This window comes from Blennius ocellaris (genome assembly GCF_963422515.1).
Source record: "Blennius ocellaris genome assembly, chromosome: 5".
Lineage (NCBI taxonomy): Eukaryota > Metazoa > Chordata > Actinopteri > Blenniiformes > Blenniidae > Blennius > Blennius ocellaris.
This window is the reverse complement of record NC_137654.1, coordinates 27,014,830-27,035,362: the sequence shown is the minus strand read 5'-3', so window position 1 is coordinate 27,035,362 and position 20,533 is coordinate 27,014,830. Positions and strand designations below refer to the sequence as shown.

The 20,533-nt window shown below is 43.7% G+C and overlaps 3 protein-coding genes across 3 annotated transcripts; 2 read left to right on the top strand and 1 right to left on the bottom strand.

Moving 5' to 3' along the window:
* Positions 1–1,800: 1,800 nt before the first annotated feature.
* racgap1 (Rac GTPase activating protein 1) lies at positions 1,801–10,808 on the top strand. The gene is made up of 17 exons (XM_080497404.1): positions 1,801–1,916; positions 2,219–2,324; positions 2,443–2,645; positions 2,751–2,902; positions 3,109–3,178; positions 3,267–3,320; positions 3,431–3,508; positions 3,693–3,810; positions 4,477–4,616; positions 5,062–5,226; positions 5,351–5,446; positions 6,988–7,186; positions 7,478–7,583; positions 7,866–7,998; positions 9,412–9,541; positions 9,646–9,745; positions 9,976–10,808. Exons 2-17 carry the CDS (start codon positions 2,240–2,242, stop codon positions 10,049–10,051), a joined length of 1,905 nt encoding a protein of 634 aa, XP_080353530.1. The 5' UTR covers positions 1,801–1,916; positions 2,219–2,239; the 3' UTR covers positions 10,052–10,808.
* A 1,616-nt stretch (positions 10,809–12,424) lies between these two features.
* Positions 12,425–15,264, bottom strand: LOC308130704 (uncharacterized protein). Its single transcript, XM_080497139.1, has 5 exons — positions 15,036–15,264; positions 13,663–13,768; positions 13,316–13,422; positions 12,903–13,075; positions 12,425–12,798 (listed from the first exon to the last, which is right to left on the bottom strand). Exons 1-5 carry the CDS (start codon positions 15,190–15,192, stop codon positions 12,520–12,522), a joined length of 822 nt encoding a protein of 273 aa, XP_080353265.1. The 5' UTR covers positions 15,193–15,264; the 3' UTR covers positions 12,425–12,519.
* A 648-nt stretch (positions 15,265–15,912) lies between these two features.
* On the top strand, positions 15,913–19,408 carry bin2a (bridging integrator 2a; the record flags this gene model as incomplete). Its single annotated transcript, XM_080496956.1, has 10 exons — positions 15,913–15,996; positions 16,120–16,200; positions 16,409–16,463; positions 16,554–16,648; positions 16,808–16,903; positions 17,009–17,116; positions 17,201–17,286; positions 17,363–17,438; positions 17,519–17,601; positions 18,676–19,408. The coding sequence occupies exons 1-10, from the start codon at positions 15,919–15,921 to the stop codon at positions 19,406–19,408; spliced, it is 1,491 nt and encodes a 496-aa protein (XP_080353082.1). The 5' UTR covers positions 15,913–15,918.
* Between the last annotated feature and the right edge of the window lie 1,125 nt (positions 19,409–20,533).

Below are 20,533 nucleotides of genomic sequence, written 5' to 3'. Positions count from 1 at the left end.
CTGATATCAATAAAACTGTCTCTGCTCACACTCACGCCTACTCGTCAGTGATCTCAGTTGGCTGTAACTGAGAAAACTCTCACTCTAAAGTTCGGATTTAATATTTGGGGTTTTAGCCATGGTTGGTCATCGCGCTGTGCTTTAGATCTATGTCTCTATTAAACTGAGAGCGATCATTGTATTGACAGCAAGATGATACAACTCAAGGGTTTTTATCCTTGTAAATAAACTCTGAATAGCGACATCATGTTGTCGCAAAGAAAATACCCAATGTGGAGACATGGTTTTTCAAAAACAAAAGACAGCCAGCCTCTGATGAAGATGTGGCAATTCAAAAAAAGACAGAGAGTCTTGACACAACGGGAAAGAGACGCCAAGACAGAAGGGAGCGCCAAACATCCAAGAGGGAAGAAGAGATTCTGAGAAGTAGGCCAAGAGAACCAGACAAGGCATACCGATGAGGAGCAACAAGTAAACAGAACAGAGAAACTGACAAGGATGACGCGTAGAGGCACGGAGGGGGGAACAAGGTGACGATCAAATGTGATCTGGTGAGATGAGGGAGCACAGAGGAGGACACGAGGGTGAAGCAATAACACACTGACCTGACCCCCCCAGGCGGGGGGGGGGGGGGGGGGGGATATAAAGCCAGGAATGTATGAAAACTAAAAGAGGAAAACCAAGAACATCACTGAACTCGGGAACGTCGCGAGAGAAAAATCATGAAGCATGGAGCAAAACCTATATATCGCCATGACAACATCACATGAGCATGTCTCTGTCTGATGGATTAAACATCTGCAATCATCTTGCATACATGGTGAGACAAACTTCTTTCTATGGCTCCATTCAGACACAAGGCAAAACACACACTCATAGTGGTTTACGAGGAAATAAAGGAAATACATTAAAACAAGGTGATAAAGAATCTTAATATTAAGCAACTAAGAATATGAAATATATTACAACAAACAATAAAGGCATAAAATGAGGAATAAATAACTAAAAACTTTATTAAGATAATGGATTTAATGGAAGGCCTCAGTGAATATTATTGTTTAATAGTCTGATTTTAAAGAAGTGAGTATTAGGTTTTTTTGTTGTGTTTTTTTTTAGCTATACTGTTTAATACTGTATCAGCATTTCACCTCCAAATACAGTAGAGAGCTTCTTTGTCAAAAGTAAAGTATGATAAAATCAATGAATACATTTGTGTCATTTCAGTAATGTTCTTACACTAGATTGGACAAAACAAGAAAAAAATAATACGTGAGAGTAATTTCTATAAATGCCATGCAAGTAATGTAGTAATTACAGTTGCAACAGTCTAAAGCCTAACCCCAGTGAACGTTATAGTTTTTGGTACACTTTCAATAATGATGCAAACTTCCTCCATGAAGAATAAAGAGCGGTCTGTCTTCATTTTTCCACTTCATTTAAAAAAAAAAAAAAAAAAAAACAGTCATTAACCAGTTTTGAAAGTGTTGACCGGAAGTAGAATATTTCTATCCTTTTCTTTCACTTTATTGACCGAAATATATATTTACTGTGATACACATTATTATTTGAAATTCTATAGAAAATTAATTAGTAATACAATTCTGATTTTCCCCGATTTACATCACAACATATCTTTTTTTCTTCTGTTTGTTAAGTGACCGTTATGAATAAAGCTTTTATTTCGAAGTGGTTTCTTTTCCGTTCTGATGACGTCACGGTGGCTCTACTCGCTGATTGGCTGGTCGCGGAATTTGAAACGTAACGCGCACAGTACGATTCCGGCTTGCGGGACGATGAGTACAATGGTGCGCTGAGCTCATTGAGGAGAGAGCGAGAGAGACGGGGTCAAAAGAAGCCTGTGTGTTTGTTTCTGCACGCCGCCGAGAGGTTAAACTGCACAGCGTTTCTCCACACCGGTGAGTTTTGTATAACCGGGTGTTGTTTGTGTGTCAAAACGGCTGGGATAATTTTGTCAGAAAGTAACCGTCGTATCGCATTTCATAAAGGGGAAGGAAAAAAAAGTTCTCGCGTTTAAAGTTATTTTCATGTTCCGAAATGACACAAAATGATAGAAATCAAAGAGCAGATACTTTAACGAAGCTTTGTTTTATATGTTCAGATTCATTCATTAATAGTATTGGGGGGGTACAAACTAAAATAGCGTTCGATTCCATTTCCGGTAATCCCGTGTTGTTTCTTTCCTGTTTTTATATCCAAGAGGTTAAAGTCGTACTTCACCATGGAGACTGCGGTGCTGAGTCTGCAGGGCTTGTACGACACGATGAGGACGCACGTTGACCTCCTCAACGACAACATTGAACCCAGTGAGTGTTTTATGGCTCTTGGCCTTATCGTTTTAACTGCACCTTCCTCTTGTGTTGTTGTCCGCCTCGTTACACGATGTCTCTTGTTTAGTTTTTTTCTTTTTTCTTTCCCCACCAGACTTCATTCAGATGGCGCAAAACTTCGACGACTGCCGTCGCAAGTGGCTCCGGGCCGAGCTGGAGCTGGGCTCCTGCAAGGAGTCTCTCACCAAAACCGAGACGGAAAAGGGGTCTCTGGTGGTCAAACTGAAACACGCCCGCAACCAGGTGGACGTGGAGATCCGCCGCAGGCAGAAAGCGGAAGCGGAGTGTGAAAAGCTGGTAAGCGCGTGCATTTTTTATTTTTTATTTTTTGACGTTTGTCCTGTTGGGCTCGATTGGCCGCCGGCTCTCACGTCTTGGATTTTTTTTTTTTGTCCAACGCAGGACCGTCAGATCCAGCTGATCCGGGACCTCCTGACCAGTGAAGGATCCTCGAACAGCATCCAGCTGAGCGCAGAGCAGCGCTCGGCCCTGGCCTTCCTCAGCACCAACTGTCAGGCCACCCCCCACCTCAATACCAGCCGAAGGCAAGAAACGTATAAATACAAGATGTTTACAATTCTCGATCTTGATTTCTGGTCTGTGCTCCTGTTTCATTTTCACAGCCTTTCTATTAATGGGGAAAAAAGTTTTCTTTTAACGAGAAGCATTTGCTCACATGTTTTCCATAGATTATTCTGAACAAACCTAATGTGTGGCGAGTAATTCAACTATATTGACTATGTTCTTTCTGTCCTCACAGACTCGTGACAATAGACGAGTCCGCCTCCATCCTGTCGGACATCAGCTTCGACAAAACGGACGACTCTCTGGCAAGTTTTTTGTTTTTCTCCACCGTCCGGCATTGACGTGAAATTACTGGACTTTTTGATTGACGTCTCTGATTTTGATTGTTGACAGGATTGGGATTCCTCCCAAGTGAGGACAGTGCGACTCAAGAAGCGAGAAAAGCGGGTACGTTCATGATGTCGGCGCTGCACAGATTTAAAGGCCGGGGAACTGAAAAGTGATCTGGGTTTAAAGTTTTCCTGGGTTTAATGTACGTATTTCTTCCCGTATTCCAGCGCTCCTCGAGAAACCACATTGAAGGTCCTCCAACTGCTTCCAAAAGGTCTCGATCAACTGGATTGACTTCAGCGATGGTAATTATTTTGTCCATTCAAAGTATGAAAATGCTCTGATAAAATATCTTGACATATCAGGCACTTGAATGTGCAACAATTTTGAATTTGAAAAGAAATTGTGACTTTTATTACAACAGGAAGTTGGAATTTTCGTACCATTTGTATGACGTCATTCCAAATAACTGTTTTTTTTGTGTGACAGGGAAATGAAAGCCTCGTGACAACAACCACAGTGACTGTTCCTGCGAACGGTGGGCCTGTGGAGGCAGTTTGTAATATCGAGGCTGTTCCTTACTGGACTCGCAGTAGGAGAAAGACCGGTAAGATGTCTTCTGGTTGCGTGACCTAAATCGTTCTCGTGCCGACGAGGCCTCCAGGAGTGAGCTTTGGAAAATAACACAGAACTTAATTCAAAGTTTCTCTAATGTAACAGAAATGGTAGCCTACTCCTAAGAGAATAATTGTTTACCATGACGGCAGTTATATGTCAAGAAAGTGCCATTAGATTTGGGGTCGTCATGCATCACTCCTCTCAGCAAAAGCAACTTGGACACTTAAATCAGTTCTCCCCAGTCAAATTCCTGCTTGCTTCTCTGAATTTTATTTGAGCACATTTGTAGAATTATTTCTTTCTATTTGGCTTAGTGCTAGTCGGAGAGAGAAAAAAATCCATATTAAACCTCTGAAGGATCCTGAAGGTTTTTAATTCTGTGGGCATCACAGAAACCATGTCTTTTTACATGACTTGATCATCTTGGGGATTTTATCTGAGCCCACTCCAATAAGGTTGTACATTCTCATTTGCCTAATTTGACCCTCGAGCAAAACCAGATCCTTGTTCCGTAACTTGGCCGGTGAGATCAGAACGAGGAGCTCTCTCATCGGAGTAGCCGGCAATAATAATAAAAAAAAAAAAAGTCCTTGCCGCACAATGTTCACGGTGTGACACACAGTGCAGGCGTTGATTTCCTGCGTCTGTGTTGCAGCTGCAATGGAGTGGGATTCTGAATCCGTCAAGTCTGAGGACGTCTTCAAGCAGCCCGCCGACCCCGAGCAAGAGAGAGTGATGCCCAGGACCCCTCAAGGCAAAAGCGGCGTCCGTTTTCATGAGTTTGTCACCAAAACGGTAAGAAAGTCTGTCCATTTTAACCAACGTCGGTCCCCGTAACGGAAAAAGCACATTTTTGCCCCTAAATGATTCATGTCGCATTTTCATTCTTTTTAATGTGTTTAAAACTCATCCGGTAATGTTCATATGCGACTTTTCCCCCCCTGCGGCAGTTCTTTGTGAACTCATGTATGTATGATGGCTGCCCCATTTCTCTTTGTTTATATTAGATGGAGCCAATCCCATGAATTATTTGCTTGACAAAATGTCGAGACATTGAAAAATGATCACAGCAGCAGTGCAAAAGGCCTTGAAGGACTCTTGAAGCATTTTTTTTTTTTTTTTGGCAAATGTTGAGCTTTACAAGCAAACAATTAAAACAAAAATATATTTCGCTTGCACCTGTCATTTTTTTTTTTTATTCGTGTGCCTGAACCGCTTTGCTCTTCGTTTATGTAAATAGGTAATCAAGCCCGAGTCCTGCGTTCCCTGCGGGAAGAAGATCAAGTTCGGCAAACTTTCACTGAAGTGCCGCGACTGCAGGGTGGTCTCTCACCCCGAATGTCGCGACCGTTGCCCCCTGCCGTGCATCCCCAACATGGGTGGCACCCCAGTCAAAATTGGGGAGGTGCGTTGGTGACCCTTTTCCCTCATTTTGTCTGCATACGTTTGTAAAAGCTTTATAATTACACTGGAGGTGTGTTTACCCTTATTTTTATTTTATGTATTTATTTTTGCGTTCGTGTTCACAGGGTGTCCTTGCAGACTACGTCCCGGACTCTTCGCCCATGATCCCCCTACTCGTGGTCCACTGCATCAGCGAGATCGAGCAGAGGGGTTTGCACGAGGTGAGCGTCGTTCTGCGGTCCTAATATTATGCAGCAATGTGGAGCACTGTAATGCCGCGCACATCCCGGCAGTTATTTTTAATGTCTTCCCCTCAAGCTGAAAGGGAGAGCTGTAACTAAGATTTTACAATCTGTTCCTGCAAGATTAAATTGGTAATTGGGCTGCGGAAAGGCTCCAAATATGTTGATTGCCGTATGACTGCGCCGTCTCTTCCCTCCTTTGTTTAATGTTTGGCTCCTTTTATGGCACTTCTTTTTTCTTTTTCTTTTTTTTTCCCATCTGAATTTGTCATGAAGTGTTGGCTTCTTCCTATTCACCACCGTTTGGCTGCCCCCCTCTGTTGCTTTCGTACGTGATGTGCTTTCTCTGCGTGGCTCTTAAAGCTGACAGGTGTGACTTTTCAGATTTTGTTTCCTGCGCCAATTAGCGACACAAGATTTTGAGCTGGAGCGTCACTGCCTTGTACACACAATGGCAGAAATGGAAGTATTTATTGTTTCTGTGACTTAAGTGATATCTTTTTTGCTTCTAAATGTGAGGGTTTGGGATTTTTTTGTTTTTTTTGTCAAAGATGTTGTTATTTATTTTTGAGGAATTGTTTTAGTTAATCTCGCATTTAACCAAACATTACTGGACTGTGGTCAGTCACAATTGATGTCTTGTAAAATCATGTATGTCTGTTTGAAAATGGTTGCCTCACAATGGCAATAATCATTACTTGCATTCTGTTGCGGACATGATATGGGATCCACGTTCTGCCAGGAGGAATCCCAATACTTGTTGGTGATGAAAGAGTAACGGAGAACACGACTTCCAGTCCAAGTCAAGAGATCAATAATGCAACGCTGCAAGCCAGCAACCCTTTTACTAGTAAAGTAGCCTGAACAACGAATTCACACTGCAAGCCTGCATTTGTGAAAAAACATTGTGTCATAAGATGAGATCACTCTGGATGAAATTGAAATTGTGGATTTCTTTTTTCCCCCCCTAAAAAAAAAAACTCTCAACTTAATTAAGCTTCTTCACAATATAGTCCCATCACTCTATAGTAAACATTTTGAATTGCCGTTACTGTTAATTTTGCTGGGGGAAGTCTCACCAGAGGTTAAAGAAAGAAGTGATGTTAGAGAAGTGTTTCATCCACATCCTTCATCTGCAGCCGCCCACCGGTATGAAACCAGTGGACGTGTGAGGAGGGACGTGTGATGGAAGAGCGAGGTCAACGGGGTGGTTGTCAGGCCAGTGGTGTCGTTTCGTCTGGAGATTGTTCCACTGGCCAAATGATAAGGGCTTTTGATCTTGGCTGGGCTGAGGGCGTGGAGGTGGTCTGATTATGTAGGAGAGATGATAAATGTAGGAAAAGGGGATGCTGAGGAGAAGTTCATTGATTTTTAGTGAGAGAAGACATGCAGGTGATTATTGTGAGGAAGGAGACGTAGAGACATCATCAAAAGATGATCGGCTGTCGCAACCCCGTCACAGGAAAAGGTCAAAAGGAGCTTCTTTTTTTTTTTTTTTTTCCCTCTCCTCCACCCTCCAGGCTGGTTTGTACCGTCTGTCTGGAGCCGAGCGCACCGTGAGGGAGCTGAAAGACAAATTCCTCCGCAGCAAGAGTGTCCCCGTCCTCAGCAAAGTGGACGACATCCACGCCATCACGGGCCTCCTCAAGGACTTCCTGAGGAACCTGAAGGAGCCGCTGGTCACCTTCCGCCTCAACCGCCCCTTCATGAACGCAGCCGGTACGTCTTGAGGCCGGTCCCACCACGAAGCAGTCGCAGCCACTCGCTAAACACTTTTGCTCGTTTTTGCAATTTAATCCGAGTGATGTGGGAAAACCCTGCTGGGCAGTTTTCTATAAACAAACAAACAAAAAAAAACAAGTTTCATCTTACTACAATGTTGGCATTTTTCATGTTTGTTTGGAGCCACGTGTATTTTTCTTTTTCTTTTTTAATTTGCTACAAAATCCACTAAACGTCCCACTCTTTTTTTTGGTCTCCACTAACGGTTGTTTTCTTTGTCGTCTACAGAGGTTCCAGATGACGACAACAGCATCGCTCTGATGTACCAGACCATCGCCGACCTGCCGCAAGCCAACAGGGAAACGCTGGCGTTCCTCGTCCTTCATCTGCAGCGGTTGGTGGCTTCGCTCCTTTTTTAATATCACAGTCTTGTACTGTTTTTGAAGTTTGGTTGCACATTTGCATATTTCTGTTAAGAATTCAGTGTTTGGGGTTCATCTTTGAAACCGACCTTCACTGAATGTTGCTGTCCAATTAAATTTCCCAGAGTTTAATTGGCCGTAGTTGCTTTGGGGCAAAAAAAAAACGCACAGAATTTTCTAAATATCTTGAGTGAATCTGATTTATCGCCGTCTTGAAACGTTTGAGCAAATCCGTTGTGTATTGCGTGTTTCAGAGTCGCCGAGAGTTTGGACACCAGGATGGACATCAGTAACCTGGCCAGAATTTTCGGCCCGACCCTCGTGGGTCACAACGTCCCCAATCCGGACCCCATGACCATCCTGCAGGACACCAAACGACAGCCGAAGGTGAGGCGGTGGTCCCCCGGTGTGTTTGTGTTTACACGAGTCCATAAATCCGGGGAGCAGGCGCTCATTTACCAGCTGCTTCATCAGTGATATTGACAAGGAGCAGCCAGCGTTTGTGTTTAAAGCACAGGGAGGGAGGGAGGGAGGGAGAGGGGGGGTGGGAAAAAAAACAACCCTCACATTTTAATAAAGTAGTCCGTCAATATTTGGACTTTTTCCACCACGCCATTAGCAACTGCATTCTGACGTTGTGCTCAGATGTCAAAAAAAAAAAAGGGGGGGGGGGGTGGGGGCAGTTTTTCTTACTTTGAAGCTAAAGCTCGCTGTGCTGCTTGATCCACCGACACCCGCAGTCCTCCAGGCTGGCATCCCGACAGCAAATGAGTAAAACATCTGTGACATTTCCAGGTGGGTTCGGGTTGTTTCCAGCTGTGCTGTACGTTACAATTTGTATTATGGCATCACAAAACAAAGCCCCCCCTGGTTTGAATATGTGGCGTGACAGTATATTATTCTGCGGGTTTCCTCGCCCTGATGGATGGCAACACTCTCGCCTTTTATTTGCTCTGCTCACAAATCTTCCGACGTGTGTGTGAGAATGTGTCTGCTCTCGGCGCAGTCGTAGATTTACAGCCCTCCTCCCCCCTTCCCCTCCCCTCCTCATTGGATTCCTGACACAGGTGGAGATTAAGGGTCTCGGTCGGGCAGGTGTTGTGTTTTGCTCCTGCCCCGACATTTGCATTTACATTAACCGGGCACGCCGCCCCTCGTAGGTGTAAGTGTGTGCGGTTGCCTCGTCACGGACTCTTGACCTTTACGTTGTGTACCCTGCCCCCGCCCATCGTCGTCTCCGATGTCCCGTCATCCCAAATGAGAATAGTTGTGTGGAAAGACGGATGGGCGGCTGCAGGATTGACCGTTCTGGTGGAAACACTGAGGTTAATACTAATGAGATGTATTGACATGGCAGTTTTTCACTGAACTTCTCCTGCATAGAGAGGCAGGTTTAAAATTAGCACAACAATAGCTGACTTTATCACTGTCATTAAGGCCCACTGGAGAGAATCACATATGCATAATAATGACGTTAGATTGTTGCTGCTTTGAGAAAACTCAAACTAAACATGCATTTTAAATCTGAGTAATATATGGCATTAAAAATGTATAGTAAGAGAAAATGGCTTTTTTTAGCCCGCGCATGTTTGTGATTAATAGCAATCATCAGGAACTTATTTCGAATTACATCGCTCCCGACACGCATCTCTCTTTCTGTAATTTTACACACGAGGAAATCCTCCTGACGCGCCGTTTTCCAATAATTCTCCTCCGCTTTTTGCTCACGATGAAGGATGAGGCAACCCTCTGAAATCACCCTGATGGTTTCTTAACTCTACTAATGTCCCCCGTGGTCAGGTGGTGGAGCGGCTGCTGGCGCTGCCCGACAGCTACTGGAGCCAGTTTGTGGTTGCAGAGAGCGAGAAGCCCAACTTGGACCACCTGATCATCGAGAACGCAAACTGCTACGCCACGCCCGACAGATCGGGTACGCTTGCACTATCACCCCCCCCCCACCCCCCCCCCTTCCCTTGGTAGTGAATATATGGTGTTGTCTGGTCGAGGTGGTAATGTTTGGCTGTGGCGTTGCAGTGAGCATCCTGGGTCCCCTGACCACCCCAGAGCACCAGTTCAATAAAACTCCGTCCTCCAGCTCCCTGTCTCAACGCATGAAGTCCACTCTGACGCCCAGGTGAGCGCCGTCCTCTCACTCCCCAGACACACTGTTAATCAAGGCGGAAAATGCATAAAAAGCTTCTTTTTTTAAATGTGTAATCCAGATTTACATAAATGCTGACTCCTTTGAACGTCTCTTATAGAACTTAATCTACTGTGCACAATCTCATTATCCGTCATTGACTCCCGTTTTGCCGACGATGTGTCCTAATTAATAATTTCCATTGTGTCCTCTGTCTGCCGCAGGTTCGGGAGCAAAAGCAAGTCGGCCGTCAATTTCGGTCAGAAAGGAAAATTCTTCGCGTCGCCTCTCCTCAAATAATACGAAGCAGCTCATCTCCACTCCGTCTTCAGCCAGAAGTAACGACCTGATGTGTTTGTGCAAAACATAATAAAAGCCTCCTTTTTTAGTGTTTCTGAATTTGTAGTATTTCACAGGGGGAATGAGTGTATTTACATGTGTGTGTTTTTTAACCAAATAGTAGGTGTTTCTATCTATGCAGCCTTGTGTTTGTAGAGTTGTTGCTTTAGCTAAATGCTCCTCGTAGAAGACTGCAGAACGTACCGTTTCCCCACCTGTTGTGAGACGTGTGAAAATATGCTCAGTTTTATTGTAACCCCTTTCTTAAGGGGAGTTTTTCGACTCATGTGTCACTCAGAAGTTGGAAAAACTGCTTGTTTGGCATTTCATTTCAGGACGCGTGTGTGAGTTCCACCGCCGTTTTGTATTTCATTTCTTTTTTCGGCTTGGATTGTCGTGATTTGTGATGTAAATGTTTAGAATTGCGTGTTCCCAGTCGTCACGTAGTCTTGACCAGTTGTGCGTATAGATGTATATCTATTTTGTTTTTTTCTAAAGAGCGTCTCCCATTGGCTGCGATCATCGGGGGGGAAACTGTTTGCTGGTTCGTTTGTCTCGGGCTGTAATCTTTGCTTTATGTGGTTATTTGCCTCCTCCAGTGTTTACGGCTCTATGTAATGTTTGTACTGTGGGAGATTGCCTCTGAGCAATCCCCCTGCAAAAGGCAATTACTTTGTAATATTAACCAGATCAGTTACCGTGGCATAATTTGATTGTTGGCACATGAGCACACTCTTTGCAGTTCATGGAACTTCTAAAATACATTTCTAGCATTTACAAAAAAAAAAAAAGTTTTGTCTGATTTTTTTCCATTTTGTCTTGCTGTTCTTTGTCTGGGGTAATGTAGGAAGTTTTGATTGGGGGGAAGAAATCAATTAAATGCTTTTAATAGATTTTTCTAATTAAAATATATCCCATCTATATTCTATATCCTACAGCTGGTGTTACTCAGTTATAGCATAGAAATACTAGATTCCAGAGGGAAATTCCTGCAGTGTTTTATTAGAATGGAAGGCTAAAATGTCAAAATGACTATTAAATGCTAATGTAAGTTTTTAATCTAAGGCTTAACTGTGACTAATATAAGAATGGAAATAATGCAACAAAACAAACACTAGTAAAGAAGCATAGGCTGAAGTCCAGTTTGTACTTGGTTTTAACGCCATACTTTGTTTCGGTTTTGTTTTGGATTTTTTTTATAAAGAGTTAAAAAAAAAAGAAGAAATCCAAGGGAAAAAGCTTTAGGATCTCTCCCACTAGTGTCCCTGAAACATCTAAACCGTGTCAGATTGTCTCCATTTTCTTTTTATGATAGACTGGCAGTTTGCTCCACCTGCAAACTGAAGTTGGATTAAATTGTGTTTATATCATGTGCAAGACTTCCCGAAGGTCCACAGATACCTTTTAGAACCGGAACACTTCTTTTCTCTTTTAAAAAAAAAAAAAACGAATGCTAAAGCTAATGCTCCGGTTTGATTCAGATGAATTTTCATGGCTCACTTGAGACGATCGTGAAGCTTTCGAGATACTTCTAGGCACTTTTCTGTGCAGGACTAAATCCACACTTTATATACGCTGCCACAGACTTATAAATGGTGCTTGGCTTGGGGAGTTCTTACAATTTTTGTCACTGTGTTTTTCATGGATCCTTTCCTCATGAGAAATGTGTTTATTTTGAATACGAGCTGAAATACAATTTTAGAATAACTGGATTTTGGCAGCCACACACTTCAACTCCATGATCGTCAATCCACAGATCAGCACAGAAAGATTCACCTCGCACATCTAAAACTGGAATTGGAAACAGCTATTTCAATAAGCATACGCCTCACATTCTCACACCAATAACCATTTCTAGAGTTACCAAGTAACCTCTAATCATGAGAAAACATGCAAACTGTGAATATTCTCACCTTGAGGCAATAATTCCAACCATTACACATGAATCATCCACATTTCCGATTGAATGTATATTACTTTTTTCAAAGTTTTCCAATTTCCCAGCAGAACCACAGTGAAGTGGGCGTGTACTTTCCCCTCCAGTTGGAAAACTGGCTCACATTGGGGTTTGCATGTTCTCCCTTTCCGTACATGAGTTTCCTTCACGTAATCGAGGTGAATGTGATTGGTGACACGTTGTAAATTGGTTTCGGTGATTGATGGATGGATAAAATGTCTCCGTGAGCTTTGTTTTACAGGCTCATTTACATCTTGAAATCATTTATTATAGCAGGCATTCAAAATGTTTGGATTTTTTTTTTTTCAAAATAAAATGCATAAATGTCTTAATCAACCAGCAGACAGAAATTTCATTGGAGTTAAGGAAATGCAATCTTGAGACAAACATTTTTATTGTACTCAACTACAAAAAAAAAATGTAAAGTTGTGTGAAAACGCTTTCATGGGGAATCAATATTCAAACAACGACGTCAAAACTTCGGCCACGGCCAGAGCAGCGGAGTGTTCTTAACGTAGTCCTGGAAGGCCGGCTCGGAGCCCCACTTCTTCACGGCCTGCTTCTCCAGGATGGGGATGCCGCTGACGTGACGCAGCAGGAACCAAACGAAGAGCGGCGACGCCACGCTCAGGTACTGGTGGCCCTGCATGACGGAGGAGGCCGAGAGCCAGAGACCCGACCACTGCAGTATCTCTCCCAGGTAGTTGGGATGTCTGCTGTAGGCCCACAGTCCGCTCTGGATGAACTTGCCCTGCGGGGGGGGGGAGAGAGAGAGAGGAGTAAATTGGGCATCGCGGCAGTTAAGGCTCAGTGAGTGGGGGCATTAATGTAGTTTAGAGCGGCTCGTTTACGTACGGCATTCTCCGGGTCGCGCTTGAAAAACCATTTCTGCTGGTCGGCAAGCGCCTCGGTGGCGAAGCCAAGGCCCCATATGCCCCAGCCGATGTAGTCCCTGGTTCCCAGCGGCACGTCTCGCTTCTCAGTGTTCAGCATGAGGGTGGGCAGGAGGGTCATGAATACCCACACGGCTGAAAGGAGTATGGGAAAATGAATCATCTTCAACAAACCTCGCCGTAATCCCGATGTGAAATAAATGCACTTAGGTTGGACTATAACCAACAGTTCCTGCAGAGAATAAATGCATACAAAAGAGGTGGGAACAAGACAGTGATTTATACGGGGCGACTCTCCCTGGAGCTCATCGCTGAAGCCGGTCAAGGACCGCGGCAACAAGACGGCGGGGGGTTTTGAACGCCGCTCTTAAGCACCTTGGATTGTCCAATAAACAAAGAACGTCCCTGGGCTTTCTCTGACATTGTTGAACCTGCGGTCATGGCCGTCCTTCAAGATCCGCATGAAGAGGAATGTCCCCAGCCTGCAGGGAGAGAGAGACCCAGTTAACATCCAGTCACATTAACCACGGCATTATTCATTAACCACGGTATATCTGACTTGGAAGTTTCACATCCGTTAGTCCCTCCTCTGACCTCGCAGAGGAGCCCGGCTTCACCGAAATGACTCAAGACTCACACAAGAAGAAGCAATCTCTTAATGCCACTTAGTTTTATTAGAAGTTTAGAGGAAGGTCACTGAGGTGGACGACAACGCTTCTCACCTGAGTCCCCATGCCGTCACCAATCCAGTCTGCACCTTCTGACGGGCGTGACTGGCTCCTCCCCAAACTCGACTCAAGTGTGCAAGGAGAATAAATGTGCCAGAGCCTGGAAAAAGAGAGAGAGAGAGAGAGAGAGAAAGGGAGAAGTGCAAACTCAGGGCGCTGGATTGAATGTGGACACGGTGGACGGCTCCACTTGTTGCAGCGTAGGGCGTGTCCAATAAATCTTTTACCCAGGATACCGCAGACTATTGGTTCCAAAGTTCAAGGGTAACAATATACAGGAGCGCAGAGCGGACTGGAGAAGCAGGAGAGGACGAGTGAAGGAGAAGAATCAAGGTGATTTACTTGTGAGACTATTACACACACCAGAAATATAATATCAGTCGCAGGTGTCGACAGGTAAGTCGCTCTGCGGGTGACGAGTCGTGGCGAACTGGCCGTATTCGGGATTTTGGGGGCATCTCAATGCAGGCAAGGGTCTGAATCTGCAACTTCCTTATTAGTCGTGTCCTTAACGCTGCTTTTTATTAGCCGTCACAAACGTGTAATGTCTTAATCAAACCCACGATACAAATTCAACTAATCTTTTCACCGTTCGTTCTATTGCATGATTATCTTTTTCAAATCAAATGAGTAAACGTTTAATGTGCTGAAGGTGTCAGAGTTTGATCTCGTGAATCACGTGCTCATTTTGTCCAAAACCAAAAAGGTTAATGAAAAAAAAAAAGATAAATAATAATAAATAAATGCAAAAAAATAAAAAATAGGTCTATTTATGCATGAGAAAGATAAATCAACAACAAACATTGCTGCAGATAATATCTGTCAAACGCCTTAAATGCATCAATTATTGATTTACAACGTGCACGAATCCCTGTAACAATTAAAAACATGTTACAGTCAATAAAGTTTATTTTTTGCTTCTGTTCCTGCCGTAACATTGAGGTCGGGAATGCAGAGCATCGTGTAATTGTAGATGAATGGTGTATATTCTTATTGGGGCCCGCAGAAAGCCCCCACCCCCCGTCCTCCTTCGACTTCACGCGCCTCTGTTGACGCACGCGCAGATCATTGGTTTCTAATCTGAAGGAGGAGCTTTCTATTGGTTTCACAACAAACTGGCTTTAGATAATGCAAGTTTTATAATGCTCGATATGTAACACGAAGGAAAAGTACAAATAAAACCCCCAACAACTAACAAACAATATAGTTAAATTAAATGTTTTGACTGATTTCATTTCTGCAGCGACGTTCCTCTCATGAGTCACTTTGCAATAATCTCCTATAATCAATAACTAACAATGGTGCCACACCGCACAGCACATGGCTGCTGTTTGGGCTCAGAAAAGGGTTATTTTCCCCCACATTACCTGCCAGATCGTAGAACTTCTCGGTCTTGAAAGCGGCGGCCAGAGCCCAGCCGGCCCACTGGACGCCCAGGTCCGTCAGGGCGCATTTCACCAGAGTGCTGCCCATGATCAGCTCCTGCAGCCCGGCGAGCAAAGCTCCGATCTGAGGGCTTGTCATGGGAACAACCACTCCTCCTCTCACTCCTCCTCCAACACACAATAAACGCAGAACACTCCGGCGAAAGTTCAAATCTTCGCGACACTGTTTCAGGAAGAAGGTCGCCGCAAGGGACTCTGGGAAATGTTGTTAGAAAAAGGATAGGCGCTCAGCAAGCAGGTTGTGTTTGCTCTATTTTATTATGGCCGTGAGTCGTTAATTAAGGTTGTAGCCAGAATATAGCGTGTTAATTCTGTTTCTGGTATATTCTTCTGTTGCGTTTAATCTTTATTTTTTCAGTTTTGAAACGTTTTGTTTATTAATACACAATTATTACATTTCATACATTTTCGTAGTGTATTTCACACTTTCGTATTTTATTTTCGTACCCGGCTGGCAATCTAACCTCCTTTTCCTATTTTCTTCGAAATATACACTTTGTCTTTTTACTAGTTTTAAGGGGGAAAGTTACTTTACATTAAAAAAAAAAAAAAAAAACCTAGGAAATGCTTTTTAAATGAACCATTGCTCCCTCAACAACTACCAAACTTTTCTTCAAACTCACTGGAATCTAGAATGTAGACTTGACTGCCTTTGGTTCAAAAGAATTGAGACTGATATTCTGTGATGGTCAATTTAAACATTCTGCACAGCTACAACAAACGCTCGCAGCATTGCAAAGGCCAAGTTTTTCTAATTATTCTGTCTTCTGTTTCATCTCAGGAACAGAGAGCGATAACACCAAACATGTCGGAAAGTCCAAAAGGAACCTCCAATGACTTTGCTAAGAAAGTCCAACGACAGCTTAGCAGAGGAAAGGAGAAGGTACGACTGCTGTCAGTTCACCTTTCCCAAACAGGAAGAGGTTCAATGTAATGCTGTTGGTTTAATATCTACTTTCTTCTCTGTGTTCTTTGTATAATATTATTTACCAAAAATGTTTTGCAGGTGCTCCAAAAGCTGGGCAAGACTGTGGAGACTCGAGACGATCAGTTTGAACACTGTCTCCATCAATTCAATGACCAGCATGTGAGCGTCTCCTTTGTTGACAAAATAAATGTGTTTGTTTGTCCGGAAACATCTGTGAAGGTTGGAACAACTTTTAGAAATCTGTTCTGTTATAATCAAAGTCTGTAGTGGGGTCGATTTATTGACGACAGGCAACAATCCATGCATTCATATAAAAGTGTATTAAAGTTAAAGACTGGTACTGATCAAGCCTCCGGTGTGTCTGCAGTCTGATGGGAACCGGGTCTATAAGGACCTGCGGGGCTACATCAATGCAGTGAGAGGTGAGGGAGCGTCTTCCCCGTGGCTGCTGCAGAAAACAGTTCATTTGTGCCCTCTGCAGGCGTCATTGTGTGGATTCTGCTTTCCAACAGACATGCGGGAAGCTTCAAGACGCCTCTTCCAGTCCCTGTTTGACGTTTATGAGAGCGACTGGGTGGGAGAGGAGGATATAGGAGCGATTGTAGAGGTCAGTGGTGTTGAATAAAATAAAATAAAATAAAAAATAAACAAGTTATGCATGTTTCACAAGTGCAAAATCTGCTCAATTTAAAGCATCAGGGGAACAGAGCCTCCAAATTCCTCCACCGTCTCCCTGAATAATGAATGAGAACTCTTTTTAATGAAGGGGGAGGACCTGCTGTGGAACGACTACGAGGTGAAGCTGCTGGACCAGGCCGTGCGCACCATGGAGTCTTATGTGGGCCAGTTCCCAGACGTCAGGGTGAGGCCGGAGGAAGCAAACAATGAGTGAACACACACACACACACTGAGAGAAAACAAACACACAGGGATGCACGTGTGACTCCAACACCTTTTCAATCCGCAGGAAAAAATTGCCAAGCGGGGGAGGAAGCTTGTCGACTACGACTCTTCCCGTCACCACCTGGAGGCCCTGCAGGTTGCAAAGAAGAGGGACGACATCAAGATACAAAAGGTAATTCGTTAAAGGTGCACAAAGTCACACGCCCTGTGCATTTTCCACATTGATGTGCTCATTTATTTAAATCCAATTTTGCAGGCGAAAGAGGAGGAGATTTACGCCAAAGGTGTCTATGAGGGGATCAACAGTGAGCTCAAAGACGAACTCCCCGTTCTCTTCGACAGGTTGAATGTTATTTCATATCATTATTCTATCGCTGACGTTTGTCTGGATTCACTGATAACACTTCCCCCCCCCCAGCCGCGTCGGATGCTACGTGGCCGTCTTCTCGGCAATGTCAAACTTGCGAGACACCTTTTATAAGGAGATGAGCACGGTACGCCTCTCCGCCGTCACGCCACAAAGCCCTTCGCCGTCGCGCGGCGGTTGCGTGACGACGTCTCTCCTCTTTTTCAGTTCAACCTGGATCTGCAGAATGTGATAAAGGAGCTGCAGGCTCAGCATCCCGACAAGGTGTTTGCCGTGAGGGGAATGCAACGGTGAGGCTCGCGCTTTCCCGCCGCAAATGCTGTCGTCTCAACATGTTGACGTTTCTCCAAACTCCTGTTTACGCCTCATCTAGGCCGCGTTCCACAACTTTCTCAAGTGAAAACGACAAACTTCATTAGTGTTTTGGCTCTTCGTTTACACGACAACGAATACAAACCGATTCATCACAAAAAAAAACTCATTATAAGCTGATGGCCTGGCATGACAGCTGCCATGTTTTCACAAGAGTTTGGACGACGAATGGAAATCATTAGTCGTCGAATTATTCTAATAGTACATAAAGTTTTAATTAATGCAGTGGAGCTCGAAAATTTACTTCATTTAAGGAGCAAAACTGCAAAATTGCAAGTCGAATAAGAGAACATCAATTTTCTTTCAGTCAGTAATCAAAATTATGGCTCAGTCCCACGATGGAAACATAAACATTAACTTCCTTCTGTGAACAAAACATGGAACCCATAAACACCTGAATAGTTATTAGACAGGCCTTTTTTTTTCTTTACTTGACTTTAAATTGTAGAAAAATTGTGCAAATTAAATTACTTGACCAATAGAGAATTAGTCGACGAGTCAGGTGCTCATTTTAATCGACTCTTACAACTATTCATTCTAACCCTTGTTTTCAAACCTTCCATCTGTACGATAATCTTAACCATAACATTGCCATCTGAACATGAATCTTTTCTGAAATGGACGTGACGTAATTAATTTTTATTAATATTTCTCTAAGATCCTTCAGACTGGAGAGTTGCCTCATTAAATATGGACTCCTCACAGCAGAAATGTCAAATTCCGACTTACCTGAAATAAATGTTAACGTGCTGCAGGTTGATCTGCTTTGTCGTTGCTCTTTAGTGAATTAACCTGCACTAGCATGCAGATTATGGAGCATCTTCCTCCTGATACCGATCTTAATGAGTGTTTAGATTGCCACAGTGCTCAGATAATGTGTCACAACATAGCTACTTATACCTAATGTGCACAATAGTGCAATAACTATAAATCTCCACATTATTCATCAGAGTTCTGTATTTTTTAAAGAGTCTTGTTTGTGGGACTTTTAGGTATGGATCCCTGAAGAGAAGAACTCTGATTTCTCCCAAAGCCTGGAAAGCCAGTTTCTCCGAGTTTCACTGGAACTACAGTCCCAGACCTGGCCAGCGGTCCAGTTTCAGATCCCCGGACAAACCTCGCCACAGCAGCCTGTCCAGAGACGGCAGCAGCCTGTCCAGAGACGGCAGCATCCGGTTGGGCTCCTCGCAGTCAGTCCCCATCGAGAACCTGCTGCCCGAGTCCAGGGAGACGGAGGCCGAGGCCGAGCCGAGCCCAGGCGAGAACCAGAGCTCTGGCCAGCAAGACGGGGCCTCGTCGGGGGCCAAGTCCGGAGATGGCAGCAGTCAGACGGAGAAGGAGAAAGAAGACGGGTCCAAACCTGCTGCGGAATCCGACGATCAAGGAAGCATTAGAAAAGCTCCTCCGAGTGACAGCAGCTCTGAACTGAACGACTCCAGTGATTCCGAGAGCTTGGATCTCCAGCTGTCCGCTGTCGACAACGGCCAGCTGCACATCGAGGAGGAAGACGACGAAGACGGCGACGGCGGCGGTCCGGCGACCCTCGATGTGACGAAACCAAACAGACACGCGAACGGTGGCGTTTCTGGACTCGGCTCTGACGCCAAAGACCCGAGTCTTCCTAACAAGGTTTGTCGTCTGGTTCGCTCTCACGCGGCAAAGTCGTGCGACTGCCGGGCTTTTCTCCGTGTTCAGGTCCAAGTTTCAGGCAGATATGCGGAGTGAATAGGAATTCTTCAATAAATGAACTGCGTTGCATGTATTTATCAGTTCAGTCATGATAAACGAGGAGTATATGTATGAAACACAAGTGTAATAGAAAGAGACACTTTAATGCAAAACTAAAATAAATTTAACACATCTGCGGATTATATTTGAGCACAAGAGTTATGCTTTTCATGTCGCCTATGTATTTTATTTATTTGTTTATTCATTGTTCTCTACGCAGGACACTCCTGCGACAGCTGAGGTGGACTCGAAAAGCACAGATGTCTAAAGATTTCACACAATACAAGGTTTGTGAGTGTTCAGTTTAAGTTGAATACACATTTCTTGATTATGTTGGCGTCTTCTCAGCCTGTTGCTTCTGTGTCTGACTTTCCCTGAACAGAGCCGCACAGAGGAGATTGAAGTGAACAGCTGCTGGGTACAACAAAAAAGAAAAAAGAAAAAGAAAAGAAAAGTGGAGACAGCTTCTGTGACACTTGAGGAGTCACGGCTGACGTCCCACTGCTGTTAGTTTTCCTACTTCATGTTTTATTGAAATCAAGTTTATATATACAAGTTGATAGTTTGTACTACTTTTATAATGGCCATTTCACGTCTTCATTATTCCAGAAGCTACTGCATAATGCTCACGCTGTACAAATGCACCCGGTTTACATTGTCAGAACTACTGACAAATGCAATGTATTGTGGACTCTTGTTTTGAAAGGAAGTAAGTTAAATACCACTCTCATGTTGACTTTATCCAAAAGACTGAAACGACAGAAAACTCTTTCAAAAAAATAAATATACATATATAAAAAGATATTTCCCCTTGGATTAAATATTAATAAGTTTGATTGTTTAAGAGAGAATCACTAGTTTCTAATTAAGAGAAAAATCACACTGAACGTCCGTTCAGTTCAAATAACGTGACGACTTTGCACATATAAGATTAATGTATTTAGGAAATTTTCGACACAATAAAATAAAAGTTGTTTATTTAAAAACTGTCTTTTTTATCTTTGTACAATTGCAGTTTGGGGATGATGGAATAAAAAGAGGAGGAACTCTCACTCAGACAGGATTTCAGTGCTGTTGACATTTTTGGAGCGTGACTCGTCTTAAAGGGACAGGCAGGGGTAT

What these genes read in the sequence shown, in the direction of transcription:
- LOC308130704 (XM_080497139.1), bottom strand. Translation starts at nt 15,192, where the DNA reads ATGACAAGCCCTCAGATCGGAGCTTTGCTCGCCGGGCTGCAGGAGCTG. An exon ending in GTGACGGCATGGGGACTCAG is followed by an intron (nt 13,423 to 13,662) that starts GTGAGAAGCGTT and finishes CTCTCCCTGCAG; the next exon opens with GCTGGGGACATTCCTCTTCA. An exon ending in TGTTTATTGGACAATCCAAG is followed by an intron (nt 13,076 to 13,315) that starts GTGCTTAAGAGC and finishes TACTCCTTTCAG; the next exon opens with CCGTGTGGGTATTCATGACC.
- racgap1 (XM_080497404.1), top strand. Translation starts at nt 2,240, where the DNA reads ATGGAGACTGCGGTGCTGAGTCTGCAGGGCTTGTACGACACGATGAGG. An exon ending in ATGAGTTTGTCACCAAAACG is followed by an intron (nt 4,617 to 5,061) that starts GTAAGAAAGTCT and finishes TTATGTAAATAG; the next exon opens with GTAATCAAGCCCGAGTCCTG. An exon ending in AGCAGAGGGGTTTGCACGAG is followed by an intron (nt 5,447 to 6,987) that starts GTGAGCGTCGTT and finishes TCCACCCTCCAG; the next exon opens with GCTGGTTTGTACCGTCTGTC.